This window comes from Coloeus monedula (genome assembly GCF_965178545.1).
Source record: "Coloeus monedula genome assembly, chromosome: Z".
NCBI lineage: Eukaryota > Metazoa > Chordata > Aves > Passeriformes > Corvidae > Coloeus > Coloeus monedula.
Window position 1 is genome coordinate 74,122,255 of NC_138822.1, and position 17,889 is coordinate 74,140,143.

At 40.9% G+C, this 17,889-nt stretch overlaps 1 protein-coding gene across 1 annotated transcript in view; it reads left to right on the forward strand.

Annotated features, from left to right (window-relative positions):
• ADAMTS12 (ADAM metallopeptidase with thrombospondin type 1 motif 12) overlaps positions 1 to 17,889 on the forward strand; it is a gene marked incomplete at both ends in the record, with an annotated part of 152,970 nt that overhangs the window by 1,206 nt on the left and 133,875 nt on the right. Inside the window, one exon of the mRNA XM_082302088.1 lies at positions 3,563 to 3,924. Within this exon, the coding sequence (XP_082158214.1) occupies positions 3,563 to 3,924 (362 nt within the window). The remainder of the gene's footprint in view (positions 1 to 3,562; positions 3,925 to 17,889) is intronic.

Below are 17,889 nucleotides of genomic sequence, written 5' to 3' on the forward strand. Positions count from 1 at the left end.
GCAAAGGAAGGTTTCTTGCAGTGTGAAGTGTGGACTGAAGTTTGTATCTGGTACCACTGAAGTATTCTGCTTCCTCCACATCCGTAAGTGTGATAGATGGGACAGTTAGGGATGCCCTTGCTGAGTGATAAGGCCTTCTCTCTTCCATGGGGCTTTGGAGCTTGGTGTGTTTCCTGGGCATGATGCTTCCTCACAAGATGAGCCACACTACTTCCTATCCCAGGGAGTGGTTTGAAAAGAAGCCAGAGGGTCTGAGGGGCAGATGTACACAAACTACAAAGATGGAGATGAAACAATGGTAAATGATGATGTGTCACATTTTAAAGGAATTTTGTCAGAGAACATGTTAGGTATCGAAAGTAAATTGCGGTTTTCCTGTCATGTGTGACAGACCATGTATTTTTTTCTCTTTATCCTAGTTTATTCACTTTGTGTACAGCCCTTCTTAATAAGGCAATTCTCTGCCACGTGTGGCGAATTAGAATCCACAGAGGAGCAGAACAGACAGGAGTGGTTTTGAATATTATCAGATGTTTTCAATGATGCAGAATTAGGAAGGTCTGCAGGGAAGATTTCTCTGACAACTTAAACAATACTTGGGCTCCTCAAACAATTATGAAGGGCCTGAATGTTGCCTGTCCTGTGTGCCCAGAGGGCCTGAGCAGACACTGTGATTGCAGAGCAAAGTCCTGCCGCGAATGTCTGCTGCTCATTGCCCTGCTTCAGTCTTGTTCGCAGCATCAACACAAGCCAACGTGCCGGGCCTGTGGTTCTGGAAAGACAAAACATTCTCTGGAGCTACACAGCCACCTTTCCTGGCCTGTAAATCCTGAGCAGTGCCCACTCGACAGGCAGGACTTCCCTGGAGTGGAGAGTATGCTGGGTGTCCGAGGGGGGTGCTGTGACATGCCACCACCATGGCTTGTCAGTGGCACTGGCATTTATTCCTTCCGTTTATGTTTGCTACTGCAAAGTTTTATGGGAACTTGTGGTGTTTTAATAGGAATTCATGTTACTATAGGAAAATAGAGGCATTCAGTGTTGAAGGATGCAGCCCTTAATTTTGAGCAGTCTGGGTTGCATGTATTTAGTTCTTCTTTCCTAGAAGGGAAGAAAGGAATCATCAAAATTGTACCTCCTGTCTTTGTTTTACACTCTCCTCCAGGCAGAAACTATGCTATCTTAGACTTAGTGTGGAGCTCAGTAAATTTTTCTGTTACAGGTAGGATTGCCTTTGCTAACTTTTACCCAGCAGTCTAGACAAAAATGTACTTATCATGATTGCTTGCAGAAATATTGTTAGCCTCATTCTGTTAGAATTTTGTGTTGTAGCCTTATTCCCTCTGGTCTTTTGGAGGCTTTTTAATAATTAATTTCTTCAGTTATATTACAGTACATTATTATTGCAGCATAATTCCCCTTTCCAGTGACTAAACAAGTATTTAACGAGTGGGTGGAAGGAGTTTGACTTCTCTGCTTTGACAATCCAATGGTTCAGTATTATTTTCCATCTATGTTGATGATCTACTTTTCTTTAACTTCTACACACTAATTGCTGTAGTGATGAAGTAAAAAACTTCCTTGAATAGTTTTAAATCCAAAACCACAAGTCCTTGGTGTTGCATGGAGTTTAGCAGTTAAGCCACAACAAATTAAGTTCAAGACATCAGGCAGAGGAAAATTGCACAGTGACAGCAAGTGAGTAAGTTTTCCTTCAGGCATTTAATTTGATTATTTAATGAGTTGTGCTGAAAACCATAGAAATGGGGGCCTGGTCTTGCAGCATTCTCTGTTAGCCTGTCTTTGCTAGCACAGTATGGGATGTGGGACTTCCCAAAAGTCTTACAATTTAACATCTGCAGATAAGCTGTATTTTTCAGTGTTTCTTATCTCTTCTACCTGCCTTTTTTTTGCTTCACTCTGGAGTGTGAAGAAAGGGGAACCTTGGTTTAGCTTCGGCTGCTGGTTTACCAGGCATCTGGCACCTTTTGTGCTGTTTATAGGCTGTGCCAACTGCAGGCATGAAGATGTGCTCTGAGTTTCCAGTGTCTCAGTCCCCTTATGTGGACAAGGCCAGATGTCTCTCAGAACTTGTGGTTGGCATTAGTGTCCATGTTGTCAAGACCTGCCACTGTGAAGGCCCAAAACCCCACTGCTGTGGCTTGTCCTGCAAAGGCTCCAAGTCACTGTAGGCTGGTGGGAAGGCTTGTGTACAAAGAAATCTGTTGTGTGAGAGAATAAGCTTGCTTCTGAAGTAAAGATGCCACTGAGACAATGCCAGATTTCTGATGTAGTTGTATATGTGCTGGGAAGCAGGGGTTTTGTGTATTTTGTCTTGCTTTCTTTTCTGTTGGAAATGTTTCAGTGCACATGTCTCAGGGGTCCATGGCCTGAGGAAATGCAAGCTGCCATGTCTTAAACTGCAGCTAATGAGGACAAATGAGATGTGTTGCTTCCTGAAGGGGATGAATCCAGACAGCTGTCTGCTTAGGCAGGGTTTCTCCTCTGTGGCTTTGACAGTGGAGGCAGTGGAGGGAGAAGTGCCTCTAAAAGGATTGCCTAACCAGACCTAGTCTGGTACAGGACCCAGTCTAGTAGCTGGAACAGGCTAATTGCTTTGTTAAGCAGCTTAGTTAATGAATGAGGTGTACTCACTTCATGTGTAAGTGGCTGGGACTTTGGGAATGAGGAACAACTCTGGGTAAAGAAGAACTGGATTAATGTATGTCATCATAACTTCTTTTTAATTAAATGTGTTCAGATTGTCATTTCTTGGGTAGAATTCAAGTATGCCAGCAGATCTGGCCCTTAGGGTATGAGTTCATATGGATTGTGTTTTACATGGATTTGTGTTATTTGCATGAGGCTTTTGCATTTCACAGAAATTTTAAAAAATAAAATTGGGTACATGTGATGTTTCTTCTGTATCTTCTTATGTATGCTTCCCCTGTTGTAGCAGGGGACAGCAATGTCAATAATCTCTCTTCCCCTGCTAGATCCTGATGAGTGATAAGATTTCCAATCCTACCCTGCTCGGAACTCCTTATAAAAAAGAGCATGATTACTTCATTCTCTTCAAACCCTTCTTTGAAATTCTAAATCTGCAGCTGCGGCAGCTGCTAAAGCTGATGCAACTGAGGTGCTGTTAGTACAAATAATCAAGTCAGTTGGTGTTCTCTTCACATTTGTGTATTTGCAAGGCTCTGTGGTCAGATTTTTGGATGTGTGAAGATGATCTCCTTGATCAGAGTGCCATGTCCTGGAGACCTAGGACATGGAGGGTTTCCCGCCCTTGTGGGATTGGGAAGGGGGCTGTGTGTGACAGTCAGTCTTTTATATGAATGGTGATGAAATATTTGAAAAGAAGAATGTTTAGCTTCTAAACTGAATGTTACAATGGGAGAATAGGAAGCCCAAATGAGGAATGTATTCCATGGTCATCTGTGCACTGCCTTCCTTTGTGTCAGTAGGATGTTGTGGTGAATTGCACTCTTGAGTTTCCCTTTAACAGGCTAGCACTCACCTTAGTTTTGTTTCCTTTTTTTTTTTCCCTTTCTCTCAGAGCAATTTGTGAAGACAGTGCCAGAATACCACGTGGTTCATCCAGCAAGGGTAGATGCAAGTGGGCATTTTCTTTCTTTTAATCTACACCACCACATCTCAAGCCCAAGGAACAAGAGAGATCTCGGAAAAAGTGAAAATGTGGTATATTACAAAATTAATCATGAGGAGAAGGATCTGTTTTTTAACTTAACTGTCCACATGGGTTTTCTTTCCCATAACTACGTAGTAGAAAGGAGACGTGGCAACCACAGCAGTGCGAAGATTTCAACTCACTCGGGAGTCCCTTGCCACTTCCTTGGCACGGCGTGGCAGCCCGGCTCCGGCAGCGGGACAGCAGCGATCAGCACTTGCAGTGGCCTGGTAAGTGGTGTGACCTTCGCTGGGGTTCTGGGCTATTTCTGGTGTCACTAGAGCTGAGCTGGTGTGAATATGTCTGTGAAGGAACTGGATGAGCCAGTCTGATACCTTACTAACTCGGAAAGAAGGTTTAATTCTATGGATGTTGTTTGGATTTTTGGAAGAATCAGAAACTCAAAAGGTGATGCTGAGGCCCCTTAGCATTTACTTTTTAGATAGGTTTATTTTTTTTTGGTGGTCTGAACTAAAGGTTTCTATCAGTCATACAGCTTGAAGCCATCCAAATATCGAGTCATTGTTAATAGTTGGATTGCCTTTCAAATACATCTGGATGTGAGCTTCTGTTCTGTTTTCCTCTGAAAGGAATGTAATTCAAGTGCACTGAAACTGCTCTGTGAATCAAACCCACGGGTGGTAGGTTGGGAAAACGCAATCATTTCCTTATGAATTGCTTCAGATATAAATGATTGGTTAGATGCAACATTAGTCAGAGCTTTGAATTCAAGCCATTAATTAACCACTGCTAGGCATTTCTCATGTCAAAGAGCACTTCTAAGGCTGGAGCTTGAAGTCAAACATTTCTCAGTATCCTGTGGTTCACACTGAGACAAGGAGATGGAAACCCTTTTTTTCCCCATGCTTTGTTTTTTTTAATCATAGCTTAGGTTTCTGTTTGTGCTAGAGCATGAGGCTGAGCCTGCCTTGTCAGGAGGGGAAGAAGAAACAAGCTACCTGAGTGTGAAGGGGATGTAGGGAGGTGTGTAAAATGGCACATGTGATCTGTGAGAGGCAAAATCCAAAGGGTTTGTGGAGTGTACAGGAAGAGGTGATGATGAAATGCATGCAGCGTGCATGTGCTCTCATGCCTTGATCCTGGAGTGGTGAATGGCGGCGTTGGAAAGCGTGTGAAGCAGGGACTGATGCTTTTTGGCCAACACATCTCAAGTCTGCAGCAGGCTGGTGACTGATGTTTGATTTTTGAGCCTGAACACCAAGATGAATATGTGTAAAGTGTAACCTTCCCCTGCCAACCTGTCAGTATCAAGCACGTTCCTTGCTGTTGAACTGTATGAAGCTTTCAGAAACTATGGAAAGTCGGTCTTCTGGCAGTGTGTGAGAAATGACATGAAGACAGCCCTGGTCTACTTGAATTGGGAAACTTCGGAGTCTTACACAAGTGCTGATAACACTTTTGGCATGTTTCCTGGAGAAACAAACCATTGCTTGAGGCCAGAAGTTTCAGTCCCACAGGCATGAAGATCAGGGATTTTCTAAGTAGCACTTCCAGTGGGGACCAACTTACCAAAATTTCCCTGAAACATGTTTTGATCATACAGGGTCAGTGAGTAAAAGGAGATATGATTATCTCTAATCATAACTATGAGTAGTTCCTTTGGTTGTTTTCTCTTGTGCATTACCATAATGTCTTTGCTATTTTTCATTAGGATGAGAGCTTGAAAAATGAGGTGCTAGATCTTCATTATGTCTTCGGAAGTATTTAGTCTGCAACAAGAACTAAAAAAAACAAAACTCAATTTGCATTTTAGATTCATCTTGGTAGTATCCTTTAAAGTTATCCTTTCATTTGTATTACAAACTTTTTGACTTTCATTTTCACTTGAAGGTTTTGATAAAACACTTGTATCAGAAAAATGCTGTTGTGATTTTGTGTTCCTATCCTGCCACAAAATGAAACTTTGAAAATCTATTATCATAAATTGATTCAGGTTGAATAAATGAGCTTTGCCTCTGGGTAAAAACATGATAGTTTTGATGTGATGATTTTTGAAGTCCAGAAGTTGCTACTCTGAAGAGGTTGCAGTAAGAGTTGGGTCTGTATCTTGATTCCTCTGAATGACACAAGCTGGGGAAAGGTGATTTCTCTTGCTTTTACCCTGAAAATTTTCCAGAAGATCCAGTGTTATTTGAAAACATCTATTGATTAATAAGTTTGCCAGCTATGAGAAATGCAATCTGGTTTTCATAATAAAAACCTAACATTTCTGAAACTTTTCTTGTTTGTGGTGGTCTCCACATTTTTGAGCTCTAGTGTTGATTTATTTCCATCCTGGTGAACGGCAATTTTTTGCTCCTCAGCATCAAGTCTGTTTCTGTCTTTTTTTTTTCTTTCTGAGGTGTGTTTTCTGTTTGTATTGGGTTGACCCTGAGTTGATGGACAGTCTTTAAGACCAATTACGCTTCTCACAATTTACATATTTAAACTGCACAGAAAGGCGGGACTTCCCCTTTTTGTCAGCGCTCGCTTGCTGGGAGGTGGGGGGGGCTCCGGAGCCTCCCGGCCCCGCCGGGCCGGGCCGGGGCCACTGCCCCTTTCCCCCTTTCCCAACGCTGTGGCACGGACCCTGGGTGGCTGGGGGGGACTGTCCCAGAGCCACAGGCAGCTAAAACCAGCCATGGACTGCTCACAGCTAAACCCAGCCATGGACTGCTCACAGCTAAACCCATCCAGCGCGGCTTCTGGGGACCGGCGGGTCCCTCTCCTCTCCATGCGGAGCCGGCGGAGTCAACGGGAGCCGGCAGAGCCTCCTGTCTGCAGCCAGCACACTTCGTGCTGAACTGAAGAAGACACCACGCAGCCAGCAGCACAAAGGGAGCGAGGCTTTCCTCACCGTAAAGCCTGAACAAGAACACCCTTCAGCATGGCGACGTCAGAGTCAGAGAGAAAGAGAAGTGAGTCCCGTGGGACGGAGCTGGAAAAGGCGATGGGAGAAAAGAGGGCGGTGCCGCGATTCTGGCGCGCAGCTTAAAAGAAACCTTCTTGCATGCCGTGGTAAGAAACTGTAATACCACAAACTGTTTGTCTCTTTAATCCATTTGAAGAACATGGGGGGATGGAGTATCTTCGTGTGCCTGTGAAGATTGTGAAGAATGCCTATGCCAGGCTATATAAAAGTAGTAAGAGGCTGTTAGAGACTTGTGGCGAAGAAGAGCCTTTGTGTGCAGGCCAAAAGAACTTATCCTTAAAAAGATGAATAACCCCATGTGATGGCCCATGTTTTGCAGTGTGAAGGAACTGTGAGATTTTTCATGGGAGAGATGTTCTACACACAGCAGATTGTTTGTTTCCGGGCGGATCTGCTGTTGGTGGCAGTTTGGGAACCACGTGCAACTGAAGGAAAAACCCTTTTTTCCCTTAAGCATAAGAGAGAGACTTTTCAAGAACTGGAACACTGACTAACATCCCATGTTCTGTTATCCCTTGTGTGAGCTAGGTAAAAGGAGAGAAGTGCTGGCTGGAGGGGGGGGGGGATTTGCTCTAATTTTGTTTTGTTATTGTCTCTTTACTTTTAATTCTATTAGTAATAAAACTCTTTCATTGTACTGCAACTGTTTAAGGTTTGTGCCTGCTTTGCTTTTCTCCTAATTCTTATCTCACAGAAGGAAAATAAGTAAGTAATGAATATTTTTAACCAAAACCACTACATTTAATTGGTGTTTCTGCCCGGTTACGAACTCAACCCGCTACACTGTTGAAAAGATTTTTTTTCTATTTGTTCCTGTGAAGGAGGGAAGGAGGATGAAGGAGAACTGAGAATAAGTAAACACCATGGAATTAGAGAAACTTACTTTAGATATTAAACCTATGGCATGAGAAGACATTGATAGCTTGTTTACTATAGTAAAACTGTGCTGATATTCTCAAGCCTCATAACCTAAGAGCTGGTGAAAACCAATGTCTTAGCGTTCAAATACTGGGAACAGGAATGTTAGTGATGCTCCTTCCCTGATGCTGTTTTGTCTTGACACTTCAGGTACATCATAAAATGGAAGCCTACTGTGCTTTCATTGCTGAAGCATTTTTTTAATAAGCTCAGTGAAGCACCAATTTACCATGGTAATGAATGACAGGAAACTCTGTGATCCCTAAATTTCTAATTTTTGACTTTCTTAGTCATGAGCTGCTGAAAAATATATAATGCTGGAAAATACTGATTTGATTAAATAAATATGTTTTGTGGAATATCCCTTCGGTTGTAATTTTTAGCGTGGAATGGTTGCATTATTATTTTGTAATTTTGTCCAAGTGAATTGCTTAAGAATATGTCATCTTTTTCACCCCTGTTTTACAAGTGGTGGCCTGAATTGGAGCAAAATAAAATACTAAAAATGCCTGTGGGAGGGGAATCCTAGTTTTAGTCCTCTTGCTGGAATGACTTTTTCTCATGTCAACTCTGTTTGGTTTGTATTTGACAGTTTCTTAATTTCCAGGACAATAGTGGTGTGTAAGAACCAAAGAAAGATGTGTGGTGTAGGTTTGTGTTTATCATAAAAATCACTCACATGCTCCCATAGAAAATATAGAAACGGATTTTCATCTCCCTTGCATTTTCACTTTGAAATGTACTCCTACTTTCCTTGGCATTATACAGGCATTGCTGATGGTTTTTTTATGTTCCCAAAATGGCCTGCAAGGAAAATAACAGAGTGATAGCTGTGAGGTATAAGAATGGGTAGCATGGTCATTGTGTGACATTGTTCTTTTTAAAAAAAAGGTAACTGTGTCTCTATTTTCAGAAGTATACATGGAAAAAAATGATTCTTAAAGGGATTTGGTCAGAGTTAGACAAGAGAATACAGAGGATAGATTTATATCAGAGATCTGGAGGAAAAAAGTTGTAATTTCCAAATCCATTTTTTTCTTACACCTTGTGAAATCTTAGTTTCCCTTTCATGATAAATAGATCATGCCCTTCTTAACAGGTTGAAGAATATGATGCTGTAAGCTCTGTCTCTTCCTCTCTGGGTCAGTTGTTTAGTAAAGTCTTTTGCACTTCTGAGCCTTTTTGAATAATGCATGTGTTGACATGGGAAGAGTGGGACAGACCTTGCTGTTTGTTTTGGGTCACACTTGGAGGAGGGAGCCCCGGAGAGGAAGTCACTACTAGAACATAGGAAACATCAGACTGTGGCACTTGGAAGGGGGGGCAGACATTAAATCACTTAGATACAGGAAAACTTCCAAGATGAAGTAGGGGGAGAAAATGATTCATTTTTGTATCTTTGAGTGAAAATGATGTTTGGATTGGCTGTCTTGGCAGACTGTTTAGGGCACTGTTCTAATCATGCTTTTGAGTTTTCCCGGTGCCTTTCCACAGAAAGCTACAATGAACTTTTCCAGTACTAATGCCTTAATTGTCAGTTTTGTGCTAGTCCTGAGAATCCCTTGTGTTGGAGCAGTGGTGTCAGGTTGTCCCCTTGGTAGGGCTGGGAGGGAGCAGTGAAGTTGAATGAATATGGTAGGTTTATATGCACTGAATCCTACAGAGCTGGGAATTGAGTTTTCCTCCAGTAGTCTACCCTCTTCATTAGGAACAAGGCCCTCTTTTATCCATCAATAACACAGATGTTGTTTATAGTATTTTTAGATGACAGAGCATTGTTAAGGCTTTGTTTCCTTGACACTTGTTTACAGTGCAGAGCTGTCAATCAACATTTGCTTGGGGGGGGAGGGGATACATTTATCTTGAAAGGCAATGCAAGCATTAGCAGGGAAAAGGCAGAGGACTGAAAGGACATTAGTACGGAAATTGAGCATGATCTGTGCATATAAGCTCGTAGCTCCTGGTAAGCTCCTGGACATACAGGGCCTGTGGGCAGATCCTGCTTTGGCTGTCTCCAGCTGGTCAGAAGGTTGCCTCTGTCCTAATGGGCATCACTGTTTTTAGTAAGTGCTGGGTGCCTTTGAAAAGATTTTTGAAAGGTTTCCCCCACCTCCATTCTTCCCTCTGTGCTGAGTCACAGGCAGGGCAGCTCTCTGTGGACCTGTAATTGGTGGCTGTATGTTTGTGTAGCAGGTGGTAGAAGATACTCCAAGTGGGACCTCTGGGCACATCTGTGTCTATCCTGACATGTGTGACAAGCTTGTCACCAAAGTGGAATGGTGACTGAATTCTGCTTGAATGTAACTGTTTATTGCTGGATATCACCATTGTATGAAGCCCCAGAGTGAGCTCTGGTAGTCACACAGTTCCACCCATGTCCTTAATCTGGTCTCCTCAGTGTAGCATAAAATCTACCGGCAGCATTTTATCTTTTGCAGATTTGCATCAGTTTGGGGGAGTTCAGCATGACCTCTGTTCTCCTGCTACATGCCAATAGGCTTTTCTGGTTAGTGTGAGATGCTTTTTTCATATTGACCCACATGGTACTGTCTTATGATCTGTCCCAAGTTGTACAGTTCTGTGCAGGTATCATAACAGTATGCCAGTGATATTGGGCCCTATGACAGTGGTCTAATACTGCTGTTTAGATTTTCCTCTCCTGTGGATACAGGAAACATACTTCAACATGTTGGACTTGGTGTTTTCCTTAGATGAGGTTTAAGAATAAATGAATTTTTAAAACAGTTTTATAATATTTGTTCTAAAATAATGAAATAATAAAATTTCTTGCTAAGCTTATAATACATGTATTTATCTGCTTCTGAATCTCCCAGCATGTGAGCCTGTTTGATTACTGACCATTTGCTTGTTAATCTGTTGTTAAAGGTGGTTACCAGAGTTTAGCAAAACTGAAGCACTACGCAAATCACTCCAAAAGCCCAGAAGAATAACTGTATCTTTTTATTCCCTTGTGGTATACCTGCAGCTAGCAGAATTGTTTCTCTTCAAATGGAAGTGTCTTTTGATTATTAAAAGTGGCAAAATACATGGCAGTGAGAAAGACAGTTAAGGACAGAGTATATGTAACATTTTTCTCACTTGAATTTTTGACCACCGGAAACTGGATTCAGCACTGATCCCTGACCTGTGACTGGACACCCCCAGAACACATGTGGGGACACGTGCTGTTCAGGTGGCTGTTATTTTAAGAGTTGAATTGGAATGTATTCCTGTAGTGCTTCCTCAAATAAATACATGAATTCCATTCTGTGAACAAGGCTTCTGGGAGACAAAAACAAAAGTTCTTCAGGGGTCTCCTGCTTTTTGCTCATCTCTCCTTTCTTCCTCTAGGACAGTCTCTTGCTTCTTTCTTTGTCTTTCCCCTGAGGGACGGTACTGGCTGGGTCCTGCTTCTATTCGGCAGTATGTCGGATGGCTCTACCTGCCAGCTGTGTCTTTTGCTTAGGTGTCAGTGACATCTCCACCACGGCCTCTTTTGGTTTATCTGGCTAGGGATAATCTGATGGAACCAAAAGTGTAGGAGTACGGTGTTCGGAGAGTGGCAGGAATGAAGTCAAGCTGCCAGCCTTTTTCTCGGGGTGGGAATTGCTCCTTGGCTGGCTACAATGGAGCTTCCACATTCTGATTGTTACAATTTGGGTTGTTCTGGCAATCCTAAAGAAGGAAAGACCTGCCAAGTAACTTGGTTGTGTGGCTGCTGTACATCTCTTCTCACATGCAGTAGTATGGAAAATACTGCAAGCAGAAAAACATACACTAAAAGTAAATGCAGTTTTTTCTCTGCATCTGTTCTTTGTAATGCTTGGTTTGCCTTGTTTCTCCACAACAGTAGTAAGTATCTGGATATTCTCCTTGACTGACTAGTGCTGTGGTTGCACTGTGGTTGTGTTGCACAGTTTTGTTTGTCTATTTTGAAGATGATCCAAAGACAAGGTGGTCTGTGGGGCTTTTTTACCCCCATCCCCCAACAGATTCATCCTTCAAACTTTCATTAGTATATGCTGCAGTACTTTAACATCCATCCCTTTTCTTTGTGTTTGAACTTCAACTATCCATCTGCCAGCTCCCTTCCCCCGGTCTTTTGTCTGCAAAAATACTCTAATTGACAGGTCAAATGAATCTCATCAGTGATCTCAATACATGAGAATCTGGCTGTGTCTGTGGCTCCTGCTTTTGGCCTTGCCACCTTTAACCAATGTGAAGTTGTTAAACCAGAAGCTGGGTCTGACTGGAGCTTTTAAAACAACGTGGTTACATTTTACTGGAAGGATCATTGATGGAGTAGGTTAAAAAAAGTATTGGTCTTTATGAGCTGGTTTGGATGGAGTACCCATATTTAGAATGCTCCTTTAAGGGAATGATTTTTTGAGAATATGAAAGAGTGACTCTTTTTATGTAGTTTTAAGGAATCTTAATCTCTTGTTTAAATATGTATCTACATACATATTTGCTAAATATTTAGGAATAGTGTTGGCGTACAGAACTGTCAGTCATATTTCCAGTTTCCATGAGTCTTCGTAATCAATCTGCTATGTCAAGATTTCATTACTTTGGTGTTTTTTTATAAAAAAGTTTATGTTTACTGAGGGAAATCCGTGAGATTGTTACTTCAGGTTCAGGATGCAGAAGTAAAAAATATGCATAACATCTATTTTGCTTTGATTTTTAATAATGTAAAGTTTGTAAAATGGTCTGTTTTTTATTTCTTCTCATATCTTCTAGTATCTTTGAAAGTTTTTGGCTCTTTCTCTGAAAGAGAAGTGGAGGTATCAAAGCCATTAAATTCTTGAGAATTTTGCAGGTAAAGGTGGGAACTTTTGATCAGTGAGATGATGGATGTACATGTTCAGCTTGGCAAGTGGCTCAGCACAGCTGTAAGTTGTTCGTGAGCGAGGTAACATGTCCCTGCTGATGGTGAGGAGTGCTGGGAGTTCAGGAGGGATTGGAGGAAATTGCTTTAACTGGGAAAATGGAATACATGTAATAAGCAAATCTGTAGGGGAGCAAAGCTGTTCATAGAATTTTATTTTTCTTTACTCTATTTTCGTGATGCTGAAAGGAATGGTCTGGCTTGGAGGTAAATAGAATTGTTTGCACTGGTTGCCATATTAGTAACATGCTGTACCTGCTGCCCATCACAGCACATGCTTTGTATGTAATCATTAATAATGAGCAGAGGAGAGGGGAAGCACTGAAACTTTTCTACATACCTGGCCAGTGATGCATGTAATGTGACATCAATAGGGACAAATCTTGCCAATTGCGTGTCTTACTTTCTAGTTCTTCAAAGAAGAGAAAATTACCAAGAAAAGCCTGTTTTGCTTTGGTTCTGAGCAGACAGATGCTAGCTGGATGCTTGGTGGTGAACAGCAGTGGGTGATACAAACAACAGACCCAAATACCTCTGTCTGCTGCTTGCACTTAGAGGATAGATGGGTAGTGGTACTTTTACAGCAGCTGCGTGAGCCTGCCTTCTGATACCAGCTGAAAACCAGCAGCCTGAAGATCAGGCCTTGCCTCTTCAGTTCTCTTTCTGTCTGAGAGGAGCAGCTGCAGTTTCTGCACAGTGTCAGCATCAGAACTTGGTTATATTTACACATGCATCAGACAAAACACACACACAAATCCACATACATACCTGTAGCTCTGTCACTGCAGAACGGTTGCACTGCAGCTAAAGCTCTTGGGCTCAGATCTATTTGGTGTGCTAAGAAGGCTTCTGCCCTGTTGTATGGTGTGGTTATTACCAAGCTGTGGCCAAAAAAATTGTGCTTGGTAGTTTTTTTTCAAGAATCTTGTGCTTAACAATGGACTTACCCAACTCAATTGCAAATTGCAACAGAATGTATGTATTTAGTGATTTAGTCTGGGATATTTAGGTGTTTTATATACACACTGTCTCTGGAAAAGGACAAGCATTAAAAGCAGGTAAGTAGTCATGAAAAGCTGGTGGTCTTGGTTAAACAGTGGCTGTGTTTAAACACATTCATTGTGTGTTCCAGTTCTCATGGCAAACAGCAAAACCCTAATAAAGTGCTTGTTGATACATGGAAAGCCCAAGAGTAAATCTAAATTTGTTCTGCAAGTTACTGTAAATTCCAACCACAACCTTACTCACACACCAACACAGCTTTTTGTTTGAAGGTTTCTTTTGTCAAATTTCACTCTTCCCTCCCACCCCATTTTTAAATGTATATATTTGAAACAAAGACAATTCTAAATGATCAGTCCAGACTTGAATATCTGCTAATTTGTACGCAGTGTTAACTCTATGTATTTCCTTATCTAGAACAGTCATGGACCAAATCTGGTCAAAATCATAAAAATGGAGGCTGTGGATAGGGTGAGTGGCTGTTTTATCCAGCATCCTCTGCCCAGCAATGACTAAGTAAATATCCAGATATGAGTAAGAACATGGCAGTTGGACATCTCCTGTTTGGTCATCCTTGCTTCTGTTTTCAACGCAGGTCAAATTTTTGGAGGAAAACCTATGGATGAATTAGTATGTCACATATATTCTGGGCATCCCTTGACTCAGTATTAGAAATATGTAACTTTACATATGAATTACAACAGTTAAAAATTGATCTAGATGTATCTTCATTTGTTTTTTGCTAGCTTTCTATCAGTTTCATTTGATGCTTCTTGAAGTTGTTGTCTTGGAGGACACAGTGAACAATCAAACACTGAGCATAGTGTTTGAGATGGTTTACTCAGTGACACAGTATATTCCTAATTATTTTTGTGTTTCTTGGTAGCTCCAAACACTTGACAGCTTTGTTGGACAGCTGTTGAGATTAGTTTGTTATATTGTTCCAATTTTTTTCCCCATGGAAACAGCAGCTCTGTTTCTTTCTGCACAGTAGCAGGTAGATCAGAATCCATATGCTGCCTTTGCCCCCTCACTGTGCAATGCTGTATCAAGTTTCATTAATCTATTAATTACATTTTTTTTCTTTCTTGTCCAGCTGTTCAGTCTCAGGAGCTTTCTGACGATTATGGGTTGTCCTTTGTCCTTACTCTATTGAATAGCTTCTTAGAGTTTTCTGTCATCCTTTATAACAGATTGTAAACTAATTTTTAATCCAGATATAAAGACAAGGAAATTGGTTGAAGGAGAAAAGCTGAAGCAGAGAAGCTTCATTATTAATAAAAAAACCACAATAAACATTGAGTTGCTTTTGCAAATTAATTAATATAAAATTGCTGAATTTCTAACTGTGAGGTCTAAACTATCATTTCAATTGAATCTGTAAGATGGGTAAATTTGTAGACAATGAGGTGTCTTGAATGGCAGGGAAGTAAATGGAGAAAATGAGCAAGTGGTGGAGAAGAACTCCAGCAAAGAGATGAGAAAGTAATCTTTAACTCAAGACATCCCAAACTGGAAGGTTTCCAGAACATCTGGAGGTCAGGGGTTGTGTCCTTTTATCTTTGCTCCCTTCTTGCAGCCTTTCCATAAAAACCTGCTCCTGTCTGCTTATGAAAACTACTGAGTTGAAAGTATCTTTATTTTAATCCAGTCTGGCCATTGCTGTGTTCTTACGGCACAGGGTATATAACAGGTTTTCACCAACCCGGAGTATTTTTGCTGTATCTGTTTTTTAATATAGGTGCCTTCTCTTGAAAGTTGTGCATGGAGTGGAAAGCAAAAATTGGTTGTTGTTGCTGCCATGAGGTGTGAGTAATTCTTTTAAAACCAGTTTCTTTCTGGCTTTATTTTCTATATGGAGTCTGGAAGTTCTTTGTTCATCTTTGTGCTCGAAGAGCCTCAGTAGATCTTAATGTTCATTAAACTGTTTTTGCTGTGTCTGTAGACAACACCAAAGTGTTTGACCTTCATTGCCTGCATATTTTACAACAGCTGTTGTCTTTTTCTAAATAACTTATAATCAAAAGGAGAAACTGTATTTTTTCTCTGAATAGGTTTTTACATCATGTCAGTTCGGAGTGGCTGAGTACTTGCTGAGATTTTTTGCTGTATCTTTATATAATGTAGTTAAATCACAGCTGGTGGCAGATGCTTGTCAAAAAACAACAGGTGTGTTATAATCCTTTTTTCGTTGAAATGCACAGCACAAGCTACTGCTGCTTCTTGGAGGTAGAACCCCAGTCACAGCTGTCAGAAAAAAAGGGATAAATTAGACAAGTATAGGTTTCTTCTTACATGGAGAACTGCATGTTTCTTAATTTATTGCTAGCTAAGCTACAGAGACAACATGCCACTTGTTTATCCAATTAAGTGTTCTCTTTCAAATCAGGAAACAGATTTCACTTGGCTTTGGAAAAGAGATCAAAAGTCTGAGAGTAGTAGCAGTTCAGGAGAGAAATGCCAAGGAAGAGTTAGAAAGCTAAGTGACCATTACTGCACCTGTGCAAGCAATCCAAACCTAAGGAGGGAATGAAACTGGAGAGCGTAAATTAGCTGCGACTAACCACAAAGCCCCTGCCTGCAGTAGTAATCACTGTCTGACAGAAAAAGTGGTAAATGTATATTCAAAGAATATAAAATTAAATATTAATATTTTATTAAGATCAAATAGAAGTAATAAACATTAAATTCATTAAATGTCATGCCAGATCATCAGCTACAGTTATTTACCCAAGTGAGGTTTTAGGCTATTGAATTTATTTTGCAGCAGTGCTCTGAATTGCTTTGGTCATTAGAAGGGAGTATTATCTCCAACCCAGTTGTGTTATCTTTCTGGCCATTTTCTCGTAATTAGGATACGTCATCGTCTGGCAAGGCAGCAGAGCAGCTTTTGGCATAATCTTTTCATGTTATGGCTCTGAATGTTGCTTTATATGGTACTATTTCTAGTTAAGTTGATTATCATAAGCTTTCTCAAGAAATGTGTTCTGTAAAGGACTGAATGACAATTAGATATTTTAAAATACAAGCAAGCCAAGTTTGTTTATGTCAAGCTTCTTTATGGAGACTGGAGCTAGCTGAACTGAGCTGCATTTTTTCATCCTTTGACAAATGTTCTGTGTTTCCCCATTACTAAGAACTTCTGTTCTTTGAACTGTAAAGTCCTATGTAACAATTGAATTGAAAGCCATAATTCATCCAGACAGTCCAGTGTGAAGACTCAAGATGCAGAACACAGAGATGAAGTGTTGTACAAAGCCTGTAAGTGGATAAATGTTGTGAGAGTTAGAAGCCCAAATCAGAAAAACACATTAGGCATAATAGCTCAGATTCTCACAGTGAATGGATTTCTGTGAAGTATAGGAATTTGTGAATTGTCCATCTGCCACTGGTATTCTTAGCCCTTACACAGGCTATTTTTGTACAAGTCAAATCAAAGCAGAAAGCCTTCGCTAACCCATTCCCCTCCCCCCAAACCCTTACACTTCAACCAGTGTTCTTAGGGCCTTTCTTTTTAATTTTTTTAACCTGATTACAAGACAAGGTCTCTTTAGGTGTTTAACCTGAGCATGGCAGTAGATTGAGCTGTTTATCTGTATTAGATCTGCAGCAGTGCCACAGGGAACAGAGTAGTATTCTTCACTGTCATTTGTCATTCCAATGCAGAATTAAATCAGGTCACTAATTTGTACTTGCATGGTACATCTCCCATTGGTGAAGTGCCACTGTGACATTGCTAACCGGAGTTGTGTTAGGCATTTGGGAATTGGCCATCATCCTCCCTATGCACCTGGCTACATCCCAGTAACTGGGCTAATGACACATATCTGGCAAGGTGAGTATGTATTTATTTGTGTGTAGCATTTTCTCTTGCATATTTGGGACAAATCAAGGGTGCTGATAGCTCTGTGTTTCAGAGCACTGTGTCACTTGGCATTACACATCGCAGTTCCGTGGTATTATTGGGAGAAAAAAGACTTCTCATGTGGTCCCTTAAGTCTCTGTTCTGGGGCTGCTTTTATTTAAAATTTTTCTTGGTATTCATGGGACAAGAATCAATAATGTGTAATGAACTTCGCTCAGGATCCAGATCTAGAATGTGTTATCAGTACAGGGAAGGATCGGGATGTTGTATCCTTAACCAGGAAATGGTAGGTGTGGTGTTGAAGAGGAGAAAATTCAAGTGTCATAGTATGGAGTCTAGGGTCACAGACTTAGCAAATAATAGAAATTTCTACTTTAAAAGCTCATCTGTTAGAAGTGTGAGGTTAAGACTTGAATATATTTGCTTTATACTTTGTGGAGATTTTTTGTAATTTTTTCCCCCTACCTTGGCGGGGGGTGGGGGGAGAGGGGAAGAAAAAAGATCCCAGTATTTGAGCAGAGATTAGAAAAATATGGGAGAATGTGACTGAAGGTTCACTCAGCATACAACAGGTATTTTTCATCACT